General features: G+C 41.0%; 1 protein-coding gene across 4 annotated transcripts in view; it reads right to left on the bottom strand.

Annotated features, from left to right (window-relative positions):
* The window catches only part of LOC135225732 (uncharacterized), a 391490-nt gene that overhangs the window by 109358 nt on the left and 259495 nt on the right, over window positions 1-22637 (bottom strand). For all 4 annotated transcript variants that reach the window (XM_064265117.1, XM_064265118.1, XM_064265116.1 and 1 more), the window contains one exon: window positions 16610-16852. In XM_064265117.1, coding sequence (XP_064121187.1) covers window positions 16610-16852 — 243 coding nt within the window. The remainder of the gene's footprint in view (window positions 1-16609; window positions 16853-22637) is intronic.

Here is a 22637-nt window from a genome sequence, read left to right as displayed (position 1 = left end):
ATTGCAGGCTGATTGGGAAAGAGAATTATTGCAAGTGTTTTTCCCAATTCATTTTTGAATGGAGCACTGCTTTCACTTAACAAGCATAAGATTTTTCTCTTTTACAGTGTTTATGTATGGTATTTACTATACTTGATACCAGTCAAGAGATGCCAGTTGATGCAACAGGCGGCAGAAGTTAGCTAAGTTCAGAGTCCATTTTGCATGCTTCTTTGCTGATATGAATATTTTTTACTGTTTTGGGGTTGTAGAGTGTCTGTTCTTCCTACATTCTTGGTGGCTGGCATGTTGCCTAGATATAAGAAATACTTATCATTAAGCACTCACATCTATCAAAATTCTTGTTAAAATTTGTGTAAATTTTTTATATTTCTTTTTATTATCAACCAAATTGTAAATGTTTATAAATGCCTATTTTTATCAAAATCTGTCTACAGTACAAAGCACTCCTAGGCTCCCCAAAACTTGACACCCTACGTCATGGCAAAGAGACAATGGAGAGAAAGAATGCTTCCTATGCTTCTTCCCCCAATACCATGCCAGCCACCAATAATGTCCCCAGGGTACTGCAATTCTCAAACACTGTTTCGACTTCTTTTAAGTAGTGGGACACGAAGATCACTTTGCACCTCCAAAAGGTCAATTGAAGAATGGAAGAGAGCCTGTGAGCCACTTTTGCATGACATCTAGATTCCAGGCAACCAGATTGGCCTTCCTCTGCTTAAAAGTGTCAAATGACTTGATGAGGTCATTAAGATCTGGGTTTGATGACAGGTCTAGACCTCTATGCTTAACCACCAAACTAAGCATAGCTTGATACCCCTATATGGTGGAAGAGGATAGACTTCTAGAGGTCCTCAGATAGAGGAGGAAGTCTACTATTTGGGACATAGATGTCTCAGAAGACGAGAGATTATTTCTGAAACACCGTCTACAAAAAAACTGTCCAGTTTGCTTGGCAGACATCACAAGAAGATTGTCGTCTATATCCTGCAATAGCTTCCGCAGCTGCTCTTGAAAAGCCTTTCAGAGAAGAGTGGAGAACCTTTAGTGGTATCTCTTGAAGTGAGGTTGATTGAGTAGCCATGGTTTATTGGGGAAGTAGCCTCGGGAAGTCCACCAAAAGTTGTAGGTTGGGGAACCACTCCATGGGTCAAAACAGAGCTATATGGGTCATCAAGATAACGTGGTGTGAGATGAACTTGTTCAGCATGTCCCTCACCATGTTGAAGGGCAGGAGAGCACACAGATCCAGGCCTGACCAGTCTTGGAGCATGGTGTCTGTTGCCTATACCAGGGGATCCAGGGCTGAAGAGCAAAGAGAGGAAGATGAAAGTTTCTTGAGGTAGCAAACAAGTCCCAAGTTGGTTTTCCCACAAAAACTCCAAAGGACAAGACAGACCATGGGATCCAAGGTCCACTTGGTGGGAAGGACCTGCTTCTGACAGCTCAGTGTCTGCCAGAATGTTCAGTTTTCCTTGAATAAATTGTGTGACCAGTAGAGATCCTTTGCTGCCTGGCAGAGAGCAAAACACAAGTGCCTCCCTGCTTTTGGATATATGTCAGTGCCTTGGTGTTGTCCACATGGACTACCACTTTCTTGTTGTAGGTCATGGTTGAGAAGCACTGAAGACCTAGATGAATTGCCTTAACTCCCTGACATTAATAGGAGGCTCCGTTCTGGAGACCACTTCCCCGAAACTTCTCGACTTCCCAGAAGGGACCCTTAACCTACATCCAAGGCATCTGAGTAAAAATCTATGAAAGTCTTCCTTCAGAGAGCCACCACTGTAGGCCCAATTTGATTTCCTGAGTGATGGGAAACACGACAGACACCAGTTGGGTTTTCCTGTCCCAGTTAGCTTTTACGTAGAATTGGAGGATTCTAATGTGGAGTCTGCCCAGCTTAACGAATGTCTCAATAGACACTAGATTCCCTAGTAGGCTCATCTGCAGATCATCTGGAGGCAGTTGGCAATTTCTCTTGGGGGAAGGAAAAGCCCAAAAAGTCAGAAAAATGAGAATTATTCCCCAATGGAGGATCTCTTGTGATGGGACTAACTGCAAATTTTGGAGATTTATTATAATTCCTAGTTCTTGAGTAAAACAAAGAATGGTAAGAATGGTCTGCAGGTCCTTCATGCACTTCTTCGAAGGGGATCGAAGAAGCCAGTTGTCCAGGTAAAGACTGATGTTGATGCCAATTCGATGAAGCCATCTTGCAATAGGAGCAAGGACTTGAGTGAACACTTGAGGTGCCATGGAGAAGATGAAGCAGAGAGCCCAAAACTGAAATACTTTGTCCTGGAAGACGAACCTTAGATACTTCCTGGAGTCCAGATCGGTGGGGATATGAAGTCCAGTACATCCACGACTTACGACAGGAGTTACATTCCAACACTGCACTGTAAGCTGATTTCTGCCTTAAGTAGATATTTTGCCATTATCGGAGGGTTAACAGTGCTCACAGAGCCGTAACCTGACAGCACTATAAATCCCATTAACGTCATGCATATTCTTGCCGTTAGTACCGTCAATGGCGCTTATAGAGCAGCAGAAGGCTGTTAGTGGTGCTGAAAAAGCGCTGTAAGATCAAATTGCCATAAGTTGGTGGTGCTGTAAGTCAAGGACACACTGTATGTGTCCTCCATATCCAACATAAGCTTGATAAATATGTTCAAAATATACCAAATAACATTTTTTCACAATATACCCATTACTGTACTTGTAACTGGCCCAGATTTGTGGTCTTCGCTTTATTTCCTGCTCAAAAATACCTATCTGCTGACTGGGAGTACTATGCATGTGCCCCTCAGATGCTAATGTTACAAGTCACAAAGATTTTTACTTTTTATATGTTGGTAACAAGCCAGTCATTTCCAAGACATTCTAGCCAAACATTTTGCCTGAAATAGTCAATTATTACCTCTGCTTTAATCATGTATTTATTTCTTTTCACAACACCAATTTTGCTCAAATTCCAAGTGAAGTTTTCATTGCAGGCTAAAGGTTGTTTGAGTAGCCACGGTTTTTTGGGGAAGTAGCCTCGGGAAGTCCACCAAAAGTCATAAAAGGTTGGGGAACCACTCCTTCAAGGGTCAAAACAGAGCTACAAGGGTCAAGACGTTGTGGTGCAAACTTCTTCAGCACTTCCCTCACCATGTTGAAGGGCAGGAGAGAATACAGATCCAGGTCTGACCAGTCTTGGAGCATGGGTCTATCACCAGGGGATCTGGGGCTGGAGAGCAAAAGAGAGGAAGACAATGGTTTCTTGGGGTAGCAAACAAGTCCCAAGTTGGTTTGCCCCACAACCCCAAAGGATGATGTGGCAGAATCACAAGCAAAGCAAAGAAAGTAAGCAATCTTCCAACAGTTACCTTAGTCGTACCGGCTGACAAATTTTCCCACCGGACACTTTCCCCTTTACATTACTATTTACACGCAGGATGGTTGGTTCAGCAAGGAAAACAAACAAAACTCTCACTTTTATGTACTCACCAGATTCGAGATACTCAGGGTTAGGCACTGTGCCATCCGCTGGATATAGCCTACTTGTTGTGACAACCACCGCCGAGAATCACAACACAAACCAACCAATCGAGTACTACAACCATACAACAACTCGACAAACCAAGAAATCATTACGCAGATGAACACCAACATCAAAACAACAATCTTACAAGTCCACATCCAACCACAACACCAAGAAATCACAAAAGCCCTTCAACAACAACACTCCACAACTCACAAGGTCAACAACCTTCCAACCATACAAGCACTCCCCTCTATGACTCCACTTCACCCAAAAATGGAGAAGTTTGGCTCCTAGTGGGGCATGAAGGACTTCTTGTTCATTTCTTGGGCAAAGCCTTGGAAGAGCTCCTCTTGAAGGCTCTGGCTGAGAACTGGACATTGAGCAACTTGGGGTTGCTTCCATGAAAGAGATGATGTTGAAGTGGAGAGACCGTCCTAGGCACAAACAATTATGACGAATCCTTAGATTGTGCAAAGAGGCCTTGAGTGAACTCTTCTGGGGGTCCAAAGTGATTTCTTCCACTATTGTCTGAGGGAAAAGGTGAAGCGAATCCAAAGGTGAATATAATAATGCCGACCTCTGTGACTGTGTGACTCCTCTGGTGGTGAAGCACCGCCAAAGTTCTCTCTTCTTCAGAACCCTGAAAAAGAAAAGGTCCGTAAGTTCTGAAGAGCCATCCCTGATGGCTTTGTCTGTGCATAATAGAACTCCAAAGAAATCTGTTGCAAAGTGCTCATACAAGTCCTTTTAGTCCTCGATCTTCTTAGCAAGGACTCCCAACCATCCAGTCTAGGAAGCTGAAAATCTCAAAAATGTTATGGAGATTCTTAACTAGGTGGTCCAGCTCTTTCAAAAAGAATGTTATTTTCACTGAAGCAAAGGCCAAGAGACAGGAAGAGTTGATGAGGCTGGAGAAGTCCCCTTGGGAGGACGCAGAGACTCCCAAAGAGGGAACTTCCCCAGTGGTGTACGACAGGTACCTCCTCTTAACCAGACGAGAGGGAGGATGGGCGAAAGTAACTATACCTTATTCCCACTTAGAAGAGAGCCAGTCTCCAATTTCTTTGATTACCTTCTTAGACGAAGCCTGGAGCTATCTTCTGGGAGGCTCCTCATCAGGAAGGAAGAAGTTGGCAAGGCCAGGGCAGCTGGAGCAAAAAATGAAGGAAAACACGCCAACAGGTAACAAAGAAGAGTTGCATATATGCCGGAAGAGATCAGAGACAGGGACAAGTCATGAGCAGACTTGGAGGCGAGAGCTTTCTTGGGGAAGCTCATGATTTCAGATAACAGTTGTCTGATGGACGCAAAGAAGGTTCATCTTGAGTCAAGGTGGGTGCCTGAGGATCAGGAGAGATAGACAGGTGATGGAGTGTTGGTGCCAGGTTCTCGGGATGAGAAAGGCACTTAGACGATGGTGCCTGAAGTGGTCCTTTGGGTGCTTGAGATCCAAAAGGGGGCGCTCAAGAGAAGATCCAAAGCGTAGCTGCAGGAAGGATGTGGACAGAGAAGCACCCCCTTTATTAAAATTTCCTTTTCATGTGGCACTCAACTTGGCCTGGTCCCTATTCACTGCAGCCTGTAGTAGTAGTGCCTCAGATAAGTGTTGCCAGATTGAATATATTTTGTCATCTTGTCCTCATTTCTCCTTTATGGCACCCATCTAGAATTAAACTTTAGGAGTTTTCCCTTCTATGTTAGTTGTCTTCTACTATGTTTCTTCCTCAAGTAGCCTTTGGGTATGTCATTACAAACCACTTAGTTTCATGTTATTCTCATGGTTTTGACCTTCAGATATGAATCTCCATTTCCTTAGAGCCTTGATTTCCACAACTTACCTCAATCAAAGGAGTTTTCAGATGGATCTACCTAATTATTAGCCATTTGTAAGGATTTTTAACTGTTTGAGCCCCACAACCTACAGTGTAAATTAGGCTAATTATAAATAATTGGATTTTAGTTAAAAGAGATTTACAGTATTTTAAAAAAAACACTGATTTGTATATAAATCCATTTCTTATTAATAAAATGCCCACCATCCAATCTCACATATAATTGTGCAGACGGGGACCCCATAATCTGGAGGTGTACAAGTGCAGTGCTGCCAGCCAGCAGACTATGTTCTCTAAATCAGAACTTTGTGAAGACCATAATGTGAAACAGTAATAGGTATATAGGTTTGAATACAAAACTGATATTGATTTTAGAAAGACATTACTATTTTCTAAAATGAAAATCTAAAAACCATGAAAAATTAAGGCAGGCAATTACCCACTGCACAGTATGTATCACATAAAAGTTGACAGTTGACATCCAATACAGATGTGTAATATAACAATTATAACACACCACAAAGAAAAGTCAAACATTAACAGCAGATTTAGTAAAAAATGAACTTGAAAGGGTTACTGCACAGGATAATACATAGCATCAAAAGATTTCAGTGACATTTCCAAATATAAACAATGAGAGCTGGTTACCTGCTAAACTGGTAACCAACCAAGAGACTTATTTTGTGGAAGGTAGCTGCACTAATACGTAATTAGTTTTTTGGGTTCTAAAAGACAATTTCTAACTTCACTGCAAATGTAAGGTAAGGTATACAGTACAGCAAATGTCTTGATCTTAAAAAACTTTTGTACTGTACTGTACTTAATATAGAATAAATAAAATAAATAGCAATTTGCTTGTCATACTTGCCTTTTAGTTAAAAAGTTAAAAGGGAAACAAAATTATCCACTTATAAAATAGGTTAGGTAAAAACAGGTGATTATGGACCATGGATAGTTAAGAGCCACTGAAGAGGTTCTCATTTCAGTTTTCTTCAATCAATTTGATTATCTTGGTTGCATTCGTATGTGGCCGATAGGTCTCCTGGGGTGTCGAATTTAGTTGATCATAAAGCCCTTTTCACTGTTCTCTATCTTTTTGATCTCTTAGTTTCTTTCCTTCATATTTTCCTTTACTATCCTACTTTATTGGCTTTTCCCATTAAATGTTTCTATTCTTTTTCAACAGACTTCTTAGTATGTAACCTAACTTGCTTCTACCTCTACAAGTTTAATTAAATAAAACCTTTACATGGCACAATCATTTTTACCTAGCATGTTAACAGATAAGGATTTGACATATCTTAATTTTCAATATGCATGAGGTTGAAAACATATCTTATTTCACTGAGCTAAAAAATCTGTTTTTTGAACACTTGGAAATCTAATTAAACTAATTAAAATTTTGCTACATTACAAATATAAACTTTTTCCACTTCCAAAAGAGGTTGCAGTCTATTGCTCACCTACTAACTGAATCATTTAGTTTAAAGAACATTTCAATAAGGTTCAGTTCCAGTCGCAGCCTAATACTACCAGTGATAGGTAAGTAAAAAGAAAATCCAGTACAAAAGTACAGTAAAATAACACAAAACTAACAAATGTAATGATGAAAAAGAAGGTAAATTACACTGAAAATATGCAGACGTTCCCCAAACAATGACATTGCATCAAAATAACATACACTAACCTGGTGTTTAACCCTTACAGGCCGATGCCAGCGAGTCACTGTGCATTCCTAAGACCAGAGTTTACTAAAGGTTAGTATATCCTTTCTAGTATTCTATAATAAAACTAAATGGATTTTGTTAAAGTACAAGCTTCCCCCTGTTATTCTTGATAGTTTTTTTTCAAGTGTTTAAAGAAATTTATTGATGCGGATCTACTTCCAACGAGTATTACTCCGCCAATGGTGGCGTAATAGGTGTTGAGAAAAATTTACATGACGCTTGTCTTTTTCTTAAGGGAATTACAAAAATATATATTTTTTGTAATGGTGAGCTCTGCCAAACAATTTAAAATCTACAGAGATATGGCAAATTTTTAATATATTTGTTTTTTTCATAACTAACAAACCTGAGGTCTTAACTAAAGGATACTAATCTTCTAGTGCCAGCTGGAAACCGGTAAAACAATCAAAGATTGTAAAGCTAAAAATCTAAGGCATCTGGCAACTCATGCCTATACAAGGTGGAAGCTGGTCACCGACCAGGCTTGGTACTTTGTGACATGTCAGTCCTTCCAACAATACTTGTTTGAAAAAGGGTCTCCTTCCAAAATAATATATAACAATAGTAAAAGTAGTATATGTAATAATAATACTATTAAAAGATATTGCTGCATCAGCCAAGTTGATTCTGTAGAGAGTTTTCTCTGTCTTTCTTATGACAGCTTTCTCTTGGTTACTACAGCTGGTAAGTAACACACCAATACTAGTCATCATCGGGTGGAAGTAATAGAAAGGGATTTTGACGAAGGAAAAATCTATTTCTGGGCAAGGACCTGTGTCGCCCAGTGAAATCCTTCCTTTAGTGTACATTTCTAAGGTAAAATATTGCTATAATTTCCAGAGAAAAACTAAAATAGTAATGCCAGAGTAAACTGGCTCGCTCACCTTTAATAAAGGTGTCGGTATGGTATCTGGGGCGAGTGGAAACCACTACCAGAGGTCCCTTGCCATTTAGTCTCTCCCTTCCTCAATATCCCTCGTCTACAGAGGAGCCGATCCAAGGCCCTGCTACCGCTACTAAAGGAAGCATTTCACGGAGCGACATAGGCTGAGCCCAGAAAAATCATAATTTAAGTCATCTACATGTCGTTAAATATGGAGAGCACTGTCCATGGAGTTTTTCCATATCATCTAATAGTATGTACTACGTACTGTACAATTTTGCTTAATGTCAAAAACAATTACACTATCGTTTCTCTCGGTTTCGATTGAGTATGATCACAGTGAAGGATCAGAATAGAATGATGGTACTTGCAGGATCTACTCCATATATAGCTATAGTGGTAGGTCAGCAGAGATTGGCCGCCTGCCGAATTATTGGTTGTTGGTCTGGTTGTTGTCTCCTACTGGCTAGAGGGATTTTCATTCAAGCCATTTCCTCTACACTGGTGGTCTTGCTGTTGCAGTAGCGCTGACCTTTGAGAAAGGGGGGTGACATTACGAGGCAGCATGACGTGAGGTAACATCTCTGTGGCTCAAATTTTTATTGCCTGGCGCACTTCCCTCTCAGTATTGCCTGGTGCGCTGCCCTCTTCGGTAATGTCATTGCGGTCTGGATTTTCATTAGCTTCAGGAATACCAGCCTGAATAACACCACCAATGGAGGAATACCAGATGCGATGAACAGCCCCACAGCCAATGAAAATCCAGAGAGCAGTGACGTCACCAAGAAGGGCAACGTGCCAGCCAATCAATATTCAAGCCACAGTAACATCACATCACACCCTGCCTTGTAACATCACCCCCCTACCTCGAAGGTTCGCATGGCTACAATAACAAAACTACCAGCATAGAGGAAAGGGCTTGAATGATAACCCCCTCTAGCCAATAGGGGACATGAACCGGACAAACAACCAATGATAATTCAGCAGGCAACTGACCCCTGCTGACCAACTACTATATACAGTAGTGCCTCAGGATACAAAATTAATCCGTTCCGAAGCGGCCTTCGTAACCTGATTTTTTTGTATCTTGAACCACATTTTACATGTAAATTCCCTAATTCGTTCCAAGCCCTACAAAAACACCCCAGTAAATTTTATAATAAAGCTAAATTGACCAATAAACAATGAAATACAACAATTTGGACCATTCAATACCTAAATTAAACTACATATACTACTAATATGTACAACATACCTGTAAATAGTGCATTAGTGTACATGGTACAAGAAATACTGTTCGTACATACGTATGTATTAAAATGTGGAACCTTACCTTTCGAGTGAGGCGATCTCTGAAAGTGGCAACAGAGGAGGAGGACAAATTGCAGAAAACATGAGCACTTAACTTTACTAAATAGATTAACAAATGGCAGAAAACATTAACACTTAACTTTACAAAAAACTTAAAATTAAAATTTCCTTTTTTTTTTCTTTTTTTGATTTTTACATTTTTTTTTACTTTTTTATACTTTATGCTTTTTTACAAAATTTCAATTTCTTCACCACTTTCAACTTTCTGTTTTTTCGTATCACTTGGATCTTCCTGCTTGCTTACTCCTACTAAAGGCCTCTTTAAAAAATAACTATCCAAGGAAGATTGCTTCTGCCTGCTTTTTACAATGTTCCTGAAACGACTCAGGCAAACATCATCGAACTGTGCAAGCATATGACCTGTGTAAGCCTTTTCGGGGTGTCTCTTTTCTACAAATGATTGCACTTTATGAAAAGCAGCTAGAGCATCCTTAATTTCTGCCGTTGTTAAAGGGTCCTCCTCCTCCTCCTTGCCGCTGCTAGAGAACTCTTCTTGAATGACATTGTGTTGCATGGCCTCCAACTCCTTCAGGTCATCCGTCGTAAGCACCTCTTGGTGCTCCTCGAGAAGGTCATTGATGTCGTCCTCATTGACAACCAGCCCCATGGACTTGCCGAGAGCAACGATCTCATCAAGATCTGGTTACAAAACAGTTTCAGGATCGTCAACTGTTTCTGAATCTGCATCAGCTTCACCCACGTCGAATCCCTTGAAGTCTCGGGCGGATACGGCATCAGGCCAGAGTTTCCTCCACAAAGAATTCAAGGTTCGCCTTGAAACCTCCTGCCAAGCTTGATCGATGAGTCGGATGCATATCATGATATCGAAATGCTCCTTCCAAAATTCATGCAAGGTGAGGTTTGTGGTATCGGTGATGTCGAAACATCTCTTGAAAAGATGTTTTGTATACAACTTCTTGAAGTTCGATATCACTTGCTGGTCCATGGGCTGGAGGAGAGGATTGGTGTTAGGCAGAAGATAAAGAACCTTAATGAAAGAATACTCCGCTAGGATATCTTCCTCGAGGCCAGGAGGGTGAGCAGGGGCATTGTCCAACAACAGCAGACATTTCAGAGGTAGGCACTTCTCTTCCAAATATTTCTTCACTGTCAGGTCGAAACACAGATTTACCCACTCGGTGAACAAAAGTCTCATTACCCAGGCTTTCGCATTAGCCCTCCACATCACTGGAAGCTTCTCCTTTAGCACTTTGTGGGCCTTGAAGGCTCGAGGAGTCTCCGAATGATAGACAAGTAGGGGCTTGACTTTACAATCCCCACTGGCGTTGGAACATAGTATGAGTGTAAGCCTGTCTTTCATAGGCTTATGCCGGGTATCTTCTTCTCATCCTCCGTGATGTACGTCCGACGAGGCATTTTTTTCCAAAAAAGGCCAGTCTCGTCAGTTGAAGATTTAGTGAGAGTAGCCTTCGTTGATTGTCATCTCATCGAACGTCCTAATAAAGGATGCTAGTCCGTTTCCAGAATTTTTCAAACCACCGATGAGAAGCCTTGAAGTCTGGGGTTGGCGTCGATGTCCCTTCTCCTCTGTCGTCTTCGGCCTGGGCAATCAAATTACCGAAAATAGTGCTGGTTTTGATTGATTGATCATGGAATTTAGGGCATAGCCCAAGCGCTGGGACCTGCAAAGGTCATTCAGCGCTGCAGTATTATATGATTGAATGAAATGGATTAAATGAATGAATACGTGAATCAATTAAAATCTCTCACACAAGAAAATAGTGTTGGCCTTGTGGCAGATTGCCTTCTCAGTTATCGTATTGCCAGCGATTTCTTTGTCTTTTATCCATACAAGAAGCAGCCTCTCCATCTCATCATGCATGTGGCTCCTCTTGTTGGACAAAATAGTCCCGCCCTTGGATGGTGTAGCTGCTTTAATGGTTCCTTCTGCTTAAGGATGGTGCCTATCGTCAACGGATTTCGGCTGTATTCCTTAGCGATCACACTCAACTGCATGCCAGCCTCATACTTCTTGATTATCTCCATCTTTGTCTCCATAGAAAGCATCCTCTTCTTTCCGTGAACTTCAGCAACTTTCTTGGGACCCATGACTATACGTACGTAATTAAAGTACAAAGCGAAATCACTAAAACAAATTTACGTTAACAAACGAAATCGTATATGTGAATGAACGAATTCCGCGTGCGTACGATAACGCTGGTGCGATGGAGTGGCCGAATGACGCCTTTAAGTAGAGCATGATGGGGTAGATGCTGACCAATAGGAAAGCAGGATCTTACGGCGGTGACTAGCATCAGGAACCAATGGGAGTGTGGGAGGATGGTGGCGAGTCTACAGAGTTAGAGGCGCGCGAGTTTTAAAATTGTTCTCGGTGGTCCGGGCGAATCTCGGGACTTTACAGTAACACCCTTTTGTAACCTGAATTATTTTCATATGCTGAGGCAAAAAAAATCTTCGTCTTTGCTTTCATAACTTGAATTTTTCATAAGTTGGGACTTTTGTATGTCAAGGTTCCACTGTAAATGGAGTAGATTCTGCAAGTACTATAATTCTACTCTGATTCATTGCTGTGATCATATTTGGTTGAAACAGAGAGCAACATCAACATAATCGTTAGTTATATTAATAAAAAATTGTACAGTACAGGCAGTTACTAACAAGGATCATCAGTGAGAGGCTAATATATAACTACCTTGAGGATACAAACACCAGCTCCTGATAGACAAAATGGTAATGAAGAATAGTAAGAGAAGGAAAACCAACATAAGCATGGAATGGATTGACTACATGAAAGCCTTTGACATGATACCAGACATGTGGCTAATAGAAAGCCTGATAATACATGGGGGAGAGGAAAACACCACCAGCTTCCTAAAAAATACAATGCACAACTGGAATACAGTACTTAAAAGCTCTGGGAAATGACTAGCAGAGGTTAACATCAGGAGAGGGATCTTTCAAGGCAACTCACTATCCCCACTACTCTTAAGAGTAGCCTTGATTCCCATGACAAAAGTACTGCAGAAGATGGATACTGGGTACCAACTCAAGAGAGGAGACAACAGAATTAACCCTCTGATGTTCATGGACAACATCAAGCTGTATGGTAAGAGTGTCAAGGAAATAGACGCCCTAATCCAGCCTGTAGGATTGTATATGGGGACATCAGGATGGCATTTGCAACAGAAAAATTTGCCTTGGTCAACATACAAAAAGGCAAAGTGACAAGGACTGAAGGGATAAAGCTACAAGATAGGAATAGCATAAAACACCATGAAACAGGATACAAATACCTGGGAATAATAAAACAAGAGGATATAAAACACCAAGAGATGAAGGACATGATCAGGAAAGAATATATGCACTCTTAAGGTGATACTCAAATCAAAACTCAATGTCGGAAACATACAAAAGCCATAAACACATGGGCAGTACCAGGAATCGGATACAGCGCAGTAGTGGAATGGACAAAGATTGAACTCTGCAGCACAGGCCAGAAAATTAGGAAACACATGACAAGACAAAAAGCAATATACCCAAGAGAAAAACAGACTATACATATCATTAACAGGAAGAGGGAGATGGCTACTAAGTATAGAGGACAGCGTCAATATCAAGAGCAGAGCACATGAAGATGAGTGGCTAAGGAGTGTATAGGAAGAAGGACTGATAAAAGTAGACAAAGACCCAAAAATAAAAATAGGAGAATGAAAAACAGAACACAGGAATGACACAACAAACCAATGCATGGACAGCATATGACACAGACTACGTACAGAACTGGCCAGCAATGAAACAAGGCAATGGCTACAGAGGGGAGAACTCAAGAAGGAAACAGAAGGAATGATAACAGCTGCACTAGATCAGGCCCAACGAACAGAACAACAGATGGACATAACATCTCATCCATATGTAGGAAGTGCAATATGAAAAAAAAGAGAGACCATAAACCACATATAAAGTGAATGTCCAGCACTTGCACAGAACCAACACAAAAAGAGGCACAATTCAGTAGCAAAAGCCACCCACTGGAGCCTGTGCAAGAAACATCAGCTAGCTTGCAGTAATAAGTGGTATGAATACCAACCTGAGGGAGTACTTAATAGAAAACAATCAAGCAAAGATCCTCTCGGACTATAGTATCAGAACAGATAGGGTGATACATGCTAATAGACCAAATATGACATTTATTGATAAAATCAAGAAGAAAGTATCACTCACTGATGCCGCAATACCATGAGACACCAGAGTATATGAGACAGGAAGAGAAAAAATTTATATGTATCAAGATCTGAAAATAGAAATAAGAAGGATATGGGATATGTCAGTGGAAATTGTACCCAAAATCATAGGAACACTAAAGATGATCCCAAAATCCATAAAAAGGAACCTAAAAAACTAGATGCCAAAGTAGGTTCAAGACTCATGCGGAAGAGTGAGCTACTAGAAACAGTGCACTAGTGAGAAAAGTGGTGGACTCCTAAGGAGGCAGGATGCAACCCAGAACCCAACACTATAAAAACAACCCAATCAAATAGGATGACGGTGATAGATCAAAATAGAAAGAAAAAATAATACATAATGTACCAGATACTTTTTTCTAGAGGAAAAGTTGAGAAATTGCTGTTTAGTTATAAAATCTGAGAAACTACTATTTAGTTATAATTCACATTCAATCATTTCCGAAAAGGCATTGACTCACAAAACATAACAGTCAATGCAAGCCAACAACATACAGTTCACAAAGCACTTGTTACGAAACAAAGAAGCACCAATAAAGGTAAATTAGTAGCAAGCAAAGTGTTTCACAATGCTTTGCATTACAAGGGATTGGCAGTTAATAGCTTTCTCCTTTGGAATGGAAATATAAAGCCATATCACTTAACATTTCCTGTGAGGTCTATTCATTGTTTGTTACTCAAACAATACCCTTTGTTATGTTACTCAAATAATACCCATTTAGTGCTAGGATGATTTTAGTCACTTGATACAGATTTGCAATGAATGATTTCCAACATAATGAACCATGACCATAAAATGTATGACCTGCACAAACCATGAAAAAAGGGAAACTGTGTGTCACATTCCAATTAACCCATTTCTATCTATTTCTACAATGTGTACCAGTGACCGGTAAAATTGGTTGATCCGAGTTTCAGTTAATTTCTTTTGTAATAACATCTTTTCAAAAAGCTTTTGGGGGTTCAAAATATAAACCTTGCAAAAACAATCATCCATAATATCATATGTAACTCCTGAACATATACAGTACTACCCCACTTTTTGGTGGGTTCAGGTTCCAGAACCTACTGTGGAAATGCAAATCCCCTCTAAATATGCTTATAACTGCCAAATACCCTGTACCCCTTAAAGTAAAAAGATTATAACTGCCTATTTTAAGAATTCACTGCTTAATTTGATAGTTCAAACAAAAATATACCTTAAATTATCATACTAGAACAATTTCATATCATTTCAACAAAAATACACCCCAAACTATCATCCCAAGAACATCTTAAGTCATATTAGATTACCCTTTTAACAACTGTTACTCTTAAGTATATATACATCCTAAAACATTTATAACAGCAATTTACTACTTTTAAAATATTAATACTATTAATGTAAACAAAAAATATCTATAAAATGTTTAAATACAAATTAAATAATCTGTCTTACAAGTTTGACTAGTCAAGTTACCCATCTACATAAATATAGCCACTTTCTCCCATAGTATTTAAGTCATTCCATTTTCCTTTCCATTGGTAAAAACAATTAAAATTATCTCTAATTCGTATTTTTTGTGGAGCAACTGTATCTTTTCATATTGTGTTTATGACTAAATCCCCAAGAAACCCTACAAAAGTGGTTATGTTTAATTTTTTATGTAATTAATTATATAAGTTTTCATGCTTTTACATGTAAAATTGCCATGAAATATTTTTATTATTTTTATTTTTGTACATAAATACTATGAATTTGCATGTACATAAATACTATATTATGCTAAAATCACAAACCAGCCGTTAATGTAGACATCTCTCTCTCTCTCACTGAGATTTTTTGTGCATATGTAACATACATATGTTTTATAGATAAATGTGATGTTATCAATTTTTTCATATTTTGCATGCTACAATTACAACATTGAGGCATTTCTATAGTAAATTATGTATTATTTCAAAAGAATACACATCAATTCCCGGTCTTCTCCGAAGCTTCAGAGAGACGGAGGAGCAGAGGGTGTAACCTAACTAGTCCATATTGACAGCGAAGGGTCGAAAATGTTACCCACTGGATGGTCAATTACTGTATGTTGCCTGTTAGATGGTAATAAAAACCTCTCTTTCTGATAAATCTTGAATTTCTATCTTTTGATATATAACGTAAGAATAAATTCTCTCTCTCTCTCCTTTGTCATAAATCATGAATAATTCCTCTTGAAATTTATATGAACAAACACCCACCCTTCTTATCTCTCTCTCTCTCTCTCTCTCTCTCTCTTCTCTCTTCTCTCTCTCTCTCGTCTCTCTCTCTCTCTCTCTCTCTCTCTCTCTCTCTCTCTCTCTCTCTCGTTATGCGCTCTATCTTCGTAATAATAATGTGTAGGCAACACCCCATTCTCTCTCTCTCTCTCTCTCTCTCTCTCTCTCTCTCTGTAAACTGTTTTTATTATATAAATCTATACTGCTACTCACATACACAATATGAAAAAGTACAGTAATTAGTGAATAAATAGTGTTGTTATGCAAGAAAAAAATTGTTGTAGTGATAATTTTATACAGCATAAAGAAAAATGTGCAAATTAGTGACAGTTCTCCCCGCAGAAAAGTAAACGATGTGTTCTACAAAAATCTATAACAAATTGAAGCGCAAATAAGTGGGGTAAGCACTGTATCACATTGCAAACTCTTATTTATCAAGTGAATTATCATACACACAAAGTGCAAAATTATAAGCCAGCCCATTTTTACTCGATACATATTCCCTTTTTAAGTGCTTTAGTACTAGTAACAGTATCCAGGATCAAAATGTGCCGTACCACAAAATTTTTACATGCTTTAATCATTCAATATATATCTTTTCTGAAATTTGTCTGTTCATCATTCATGCACATCTCTCAGACATACTTTTAGCACTGACAGTGCAATATGTTTACTTTAGCAATATCAATTAACACTACAATGCAAGCAAGGATGGTCAAAAGCCTGTGTACGTAAGACAATCTACTTTTGATAAATATTTCCGCTTCCATGCTAAAGCACTGGTAATAACTCACTGGGACAACATGTTTTGTGCCATAACACTCCTTATTTCTTGCTATAGTTGCATGCAGCAATTTCTGAACTTCAGCTGTTCGTCGTTCATCTTCCCTGCAAGAACTCCCAGAAGTTACCCGAGGGACTGGTGGAGGTTGCAGTGCTGTAAGGAAAACAGCTGTTGCTGTTGCAATACCAACAACAAGGCGCTCACCTACTGTGACTCTCACTCTAAGGCTAAACAGAGCATTCATCCCTTTGATCTGAAAGAGAAATGTTGCTTTAACAATGGCAAAAATATGTTGAAAATTATGTAACAACACATTCATTTAATTCTCATCTGGAACAGGCAGTAAAAGCTTCTAATCAGCATTACACTATTATTATCAACTAAATTAACCGGATCCCAGGTCAAATGCAGTGGCATAATAGATGAGGATTTATAATAATGCCTCATAATTAATAGAGCCAAGGGCCTGACAGATACAGGCAGTCCCCGGTTATTGGTGGACTCTGTTATCGGCGATCCGATTTTATGGCACTTGTCTAGCGCCATAAAATCGTGATTTATGGCACCATTACAGGACAATTTCCGGTTATCAGTGCTATAAGGGTGCTTATGGTGCTAATAACTGATTATCGGTGCCATATATCACTGAGTTTCAGTTAATGGTGGTTTTCGCTTATTGGCACACCCTAGGAACGGAACCCCCACCAATAACTGGGGGACTGCCTGTAATGGCAAAATCCAGATAAGGGTGAGTAAAAAAATCTAAGCATGTTCAAGGACAACTCTATACCATTCCTGTAAACACTTGGTATGTATATAAACAACATCCATACACTTTAAACTGAAAACTTTATGTAAAAGGCAATTATCTTCCTTTTCACCCTTAATTGTAACAAAATATACTGTATAATAAATACACTTTGGAAAAAATGTAATCCCTTCTCTCTCTCTCTCTCACAGCCTACCAAAGGTTAGGTGTTACACTCACCTTTTCATTTGCATGAGTCAAATAGGCTATTACAGCTGTATTTAAGATAAAGGTAATGGTAATGAAATGACAAATTTTCTAAGGCAATTTGTATTTTTCATAGCTACAAACCTGAGGTCTTAACAATAGGATCACAGAAGAAAGCAAGGAATCTTGTGAGATCTGGCAATGCGTGCGTATATTGGGTGAAGAGTGTCAGTCTTTTCTTAACCACCTGGACGAGAGTTGTGGTTGACCTCTCTCAGCCTTTACCCGGTTCATTGCCCGTTTCGTTTGTGTTTTAGTGTGTGTGATTGCTGTTATTATGGCTTCTTCTGCTCCATCTCGGCCTCGTCAACGTGTGTGCCCCAGAACTCCAGGTTTTCTGTGTTCTCGTTTTATGGCTTCAGCTGCGACCGATCCCCACATTCTCCTCTTACCGATAGGAAGTACTATGCTATAAACTCTACTTTTCTGATGTCACATCATCTTGACCCTGATGTCATTCGTCTGAAGCCGGGATTGACTTTGGAGCAGGTGAGGTCGGTGGCAGAGTTATGGGGCGGAGAAGTGGGTGGTAGATGTCCTTCGGGTGGGGTATCTACTGCCATTCAACTTCTCTCCTCCTCTCTCAGACAATCCACAGTTCAGGAGGGCATATCCTCCAGATTCTCTGAAGTTCTTGGCTCTTCAGGAGGAAGTGCAGAAGTTGCTGGACAAGGATGCGATAGAGGAAGTGGTGCGTCTGTCTCTGGGGATTTACAGTCACATCTTGGTGCCAAAGTCATCGGGAGGTTGGAGACCTGTGATCGACTTATCCACCTTGAATCACTTCATCAGGAAGACAAGGTTCGAGATGGAGACCCCGCGTTCAGTGTTGGCAGCTGTGAGGGAAGGCGACTTCATGCTGTCAATAGACTTGAAGGACAAATACTTCCAGATCCCTATTCATCCTACATCCAGGAAGTTTCTTCACTTCTCTCTCAGAGACAAGGTCTTCAAGTTCAAAGTCCTGTGCTTTGGGCTGACAACAGTCCCTCAAGTGTTCAAGTTGGGCCCATGCTCAGGGGATCCGTTTACTGTGATACCTCGACGATTGGTTGGTCTTGGCAGGTTCCAGGGAAAAGCTGCTGCAGGATAGAGATCGTCTGCTTCGGTTTTGTCTGGAACTGGCCATTGTGGTCAACCAGGAAAAGTCAAACCTCGTACCCAGTCAAAGGATTCTCTACCTGGGCATGGTCATCGATATGGCGGTTGCAAGAGTTTTCCTGTCGGATTAGAGGTTGGAGAAGTTGTACCTCTGAAGTTGTAAGTGGTGGTGTGCGACTTCCTGTCGGAACCACATCAGTCAGCTCATTAGTGGCAGTTTCTTCTGGGAGTTTTGTCTTCCCTGGAGAAGCTGGTCCCTCATGGGCGTCTTCATCTTCAGTCTCTGCAATGGAGACTGGTGGAATTCTGGTCTCCGGTGGGGGACTCACCCATGTCAAAGGTTCCTCTGTCTCTGGAAGTGAGAGAAGACCTTTGTTGGTTGGACGACGGAAATCTTTTGAAGGGTGTCCCTCTGCGTTCTCTCCCACCGGACTTCCTTCTGTTTTCAGACGCGTCCCTTGCAGGTTGGGGGGCTCATTTAGGCAGCCCTCATTGCCTTAGGCGTTTGGAGTTTGGAGGACAAACAGCAGCATATCAAAGTCTTGGAGTTGAAGGCAGCCTTCCTGGGTCTGAAGGAGTTTTGGGAGAAAGTAGAGGGTCATTCTGTTGTTCTCATGCTGGACAACACCACGGTGGTCGCCTATGTGAACAAGCAGGGAGGTCTGGTTTTACGTTAACTTCATGCCTCCTTGACCGTCGAGGTTCACCAGTGGGCGGTCAGCAATTCAGTAGAGCTCTCAGCAAGGTATATCCCAGGCAAACAGAATGTAGTCGCAGACAAACTCAATCGTCAGGATCAGATCCTAGGCACAGAGTGGTCCCTTCATCAGGCAGTAGCAGACAGGCTTTTCCAGGTTTGGGGGAGACCCATGCTGGACCTTTTTGCGACTCGGTTCAACAGGAAACTAGAGATATTCTGTTCAAAGGTTCCAGATCCTTTAGCGTTAGCGGAGGACGAATTCCAACATCCCTGGGACAACCTGGAGGTGTATGCTTTCCCTCCGTTTTGTTTGATCCGTCAAGTTCTGAATAGGCTGATGAGTTCACAGGGTCTCTGTGGCCTCAGGCAGAATGGTTTCCAGATCTGCTGTCGTTGTTGTCAAAGGTTCCGAGAGAAATTCTCCCTTGGTGGCATCTCCTGTGTCAGCCACATACAGAAAGGTTCCACCAGTCAGTAGAATCTACCATCTCTTCACAGTTGGAGGCTACCAAGTATCTCCTCAGAGCGAGAGACTTTTCTCAGAGAACAGCAGGGTATATGTCCAGCAGTCTAAGAAGGTCGACCTCTGCAGTTTACCAAGGCAAATAGACGATCTATTGTGATTGGTGTCGTAAACAGGGTTTTTCTCCACTCGCAACCTCTATTCAGCACATAGCAGACTTTTTAACCTACCTCAGCGATGAGAAATGTTTGTCCATTTCTGCCATTAGAGGCTACAGAGCGGCCCTGAGTTTAGTATTACGCCTTAGAGGTATCAACATCTCCTCATCCTGGGAACTATCCTTGCTAGTTAAGGGGTTTAAGCAATCGAGTTCTCCTAGGGAGCTCAAGCCTCTAATGTGGGATGTTTCCTTGGTTCTGAGAAGCTTCACTAAGGGTCCATATGAGCCTTTGCATCGCTCATCTGACAGGAACTTAATGCTCAAGACGGTTTTCCTCCTGGCCTTGGCATCTTCGAAGAGAGTGGGAGAGCTCCACGGTCTGAGCTATGATGTGAAGCACACCAGGGGTTGGGGGTCTGTGTCCTTCGAATTTGTCCCTGAAATTCGTAGCCAAGACCCAAAATCCCTCTGTGCACGATGATAGGTTCCCTTTCCTTTCCATTCCATCACCGAATGACTTTGTGGGTGGTGATGCTCAAGAGTTTTTGTTGTGTCCTGTCCGTGGCCTGCGTTGCTATCTTAAAAGGACACGGCACCTTAGGCCAGGCTCCCACAGAGTTTTTGTTAGCACAGGACATACAAAGAAAGATGTGTCGAGGAATACTATCTCTTTTTGGATACCGGAGGCCATGAGGCCATCAGGCAGGCATACTTGACTCTTGACGATTCCACAGCCATGTCTGTGCAGGCTAGAACGCATGACGTAAGTGGTATTGGTCCCTCTCTGGCTTTCAAAAAGAACTTGGCTGTACATAGAGTGTTGAGCGCTGGTACTTGGTTATGCCAGTCCAGGTTCACCTCTTTCTATCTTAAGGATGTTGCCCACAGATCTATGGACATGTTTTCCCTGAGTCCTGTGGTGGCTGCCCAACATATTGTGTAACTCATCATTGCCCTTAACAGGGCACCTTTGTATCTTACCTAAGATGATTGTGTGGATGAGACAATGAGTGTGTTGGCTGGTCTCTTTCTTTCTCTTGTACCTTTCCTTTTTCCTTCAGGCAGGTTAAGGAATAGACACGTCATTTGCTGGACTGATCTGATACAGATGAGTAAGGTAGTCATACTGCGAGTGTGGTCACTTGGTATACAAATACCCAACCTTATATTTGATAGCATATGCTCCGATCCTCGGCAAGGGGGAGTTGGGAGTGATAAAAACCCTGGTGAGTTGGTTTGTTATTGGACAATCAAAGTTTCTCTTTGGTTCCCTATACAATGATTCTCCCATATATCATTGTACGTCGCTCAGTGTCTGGGTGGTTAGATATCAATTTATCTGGCTTCTCACAGGCTTCAGTCCCTCTCTGGAAGTTCTTTCTTCTGGAGCTGGACTGGCGGGTAGGCCCCAAACCAGTTTACGATATCTTGTACCTCCCTCTAAGTACAAGTCTATCCTATTGTTAAGACCGAAGGTTTGTTCGCGCATGAACAAATGACAAATTTTCCAAGATAATTTGTATTTTTCATAGCTACAAACCTGAGGTCTCAACATTGTACTGCCCACCTCTAGCCGCCCCTCTGTCTGCTAAGACATCCTGAGTTAGGAAAGACTGAAGCAGTGGCGTAGATGCGTGGTCCTTGACCACCCTTCACCCGATATACGCATGCTTTGCCAGATCTTACAAGATTCCTTGCTTTCAACTGCATTTAATCAGATCCAGCTACGTGGTAGAAATTATCCTATTCTTAAGACTTCAGGTTTGTAGCTATGAAAAATACAATTTGTCTTAGAAAATTTGTCATTTTTCCGTGTTCTCGTTTTTTGGCTTTGGGTGTGACCGACCCCCACGTTACTTGTATTAGGTGCCGTTCTAATGTTTGTACAATAATGAATCTCTGCACGGAATGCCATGCGTGACCTAGAGAGCAATAGGAGTTATTTTATAGTAAGAGTGAGCATCATAGGGTTTCTACTCTTCCTTCGTGGGAGGATTTTTCTTCTCTTCTTCCCGATGCTTCGTCTCCTGCTGCTGCCACACCCCATACTAGTGTTGTGCCTTTGTTCCCTTCCTTTTCTTCCATGAATTCGTTGTTGGAAGTTTCGGGAGGCCCTCAGGCCGATTCATGTAATGTCGCCCCTTCTTCTTCTTCGGGAGTTTATTTGATTCCTGAGAGTGAGAAGGTTTCTTAATCAGTCTTTTTTTCAGTCGTAGGTGTCCATGTGGCGGTGCTTTGGGGGAAGCTTGGGCTACAGGGTCCACCGAGAATCCATTTATAGTGGTCCCCCGGTATTCGCGGGGGATGTGTACCAGATCCCCCCCGTGAATAGCTCGAATCCGCGAATGTTTGAAACCCCTATAAAAATGCTAAAAACAGCCTATTTTGTTGGTTAAAACTCAAGAAAAACCCACTAAAAATTGTATACTTGGTTTTTTTAATAGTTTAATCACAAAAAGTGCATTTTATGATGAAATTGATTAAAAAAAAACATGCATTTGTGGATATTTCTCGTAGAAAAATACCACGAATGTGTGAATTTTCCGCAAATAATGCGGGGAAAAGTTCCCAAGAGAAATCCGCGAATGTGTGAGTCCGC

The sequence above is a fragment of the Macrobrachium nipponense genome, chromosome 13 (assembly GCF_015104395.2).
Source record: "Macrobrachium nipponense isolate FS-2020 chromosome 13, ASM1510439v2, whole genome shotgun sequence".
NCBI classification, from domain to species: Eukaryota; Metazoa; Arthropoda; class Malacostraca; order Decapoda; family Palaemonidae; genus Macrobrachium; species Macrobrachium nipponense.
Note: the sequence above shows the minus strand (reverse complement) of the source record. Positions and strands in the feature narration are given on the sequence as shown.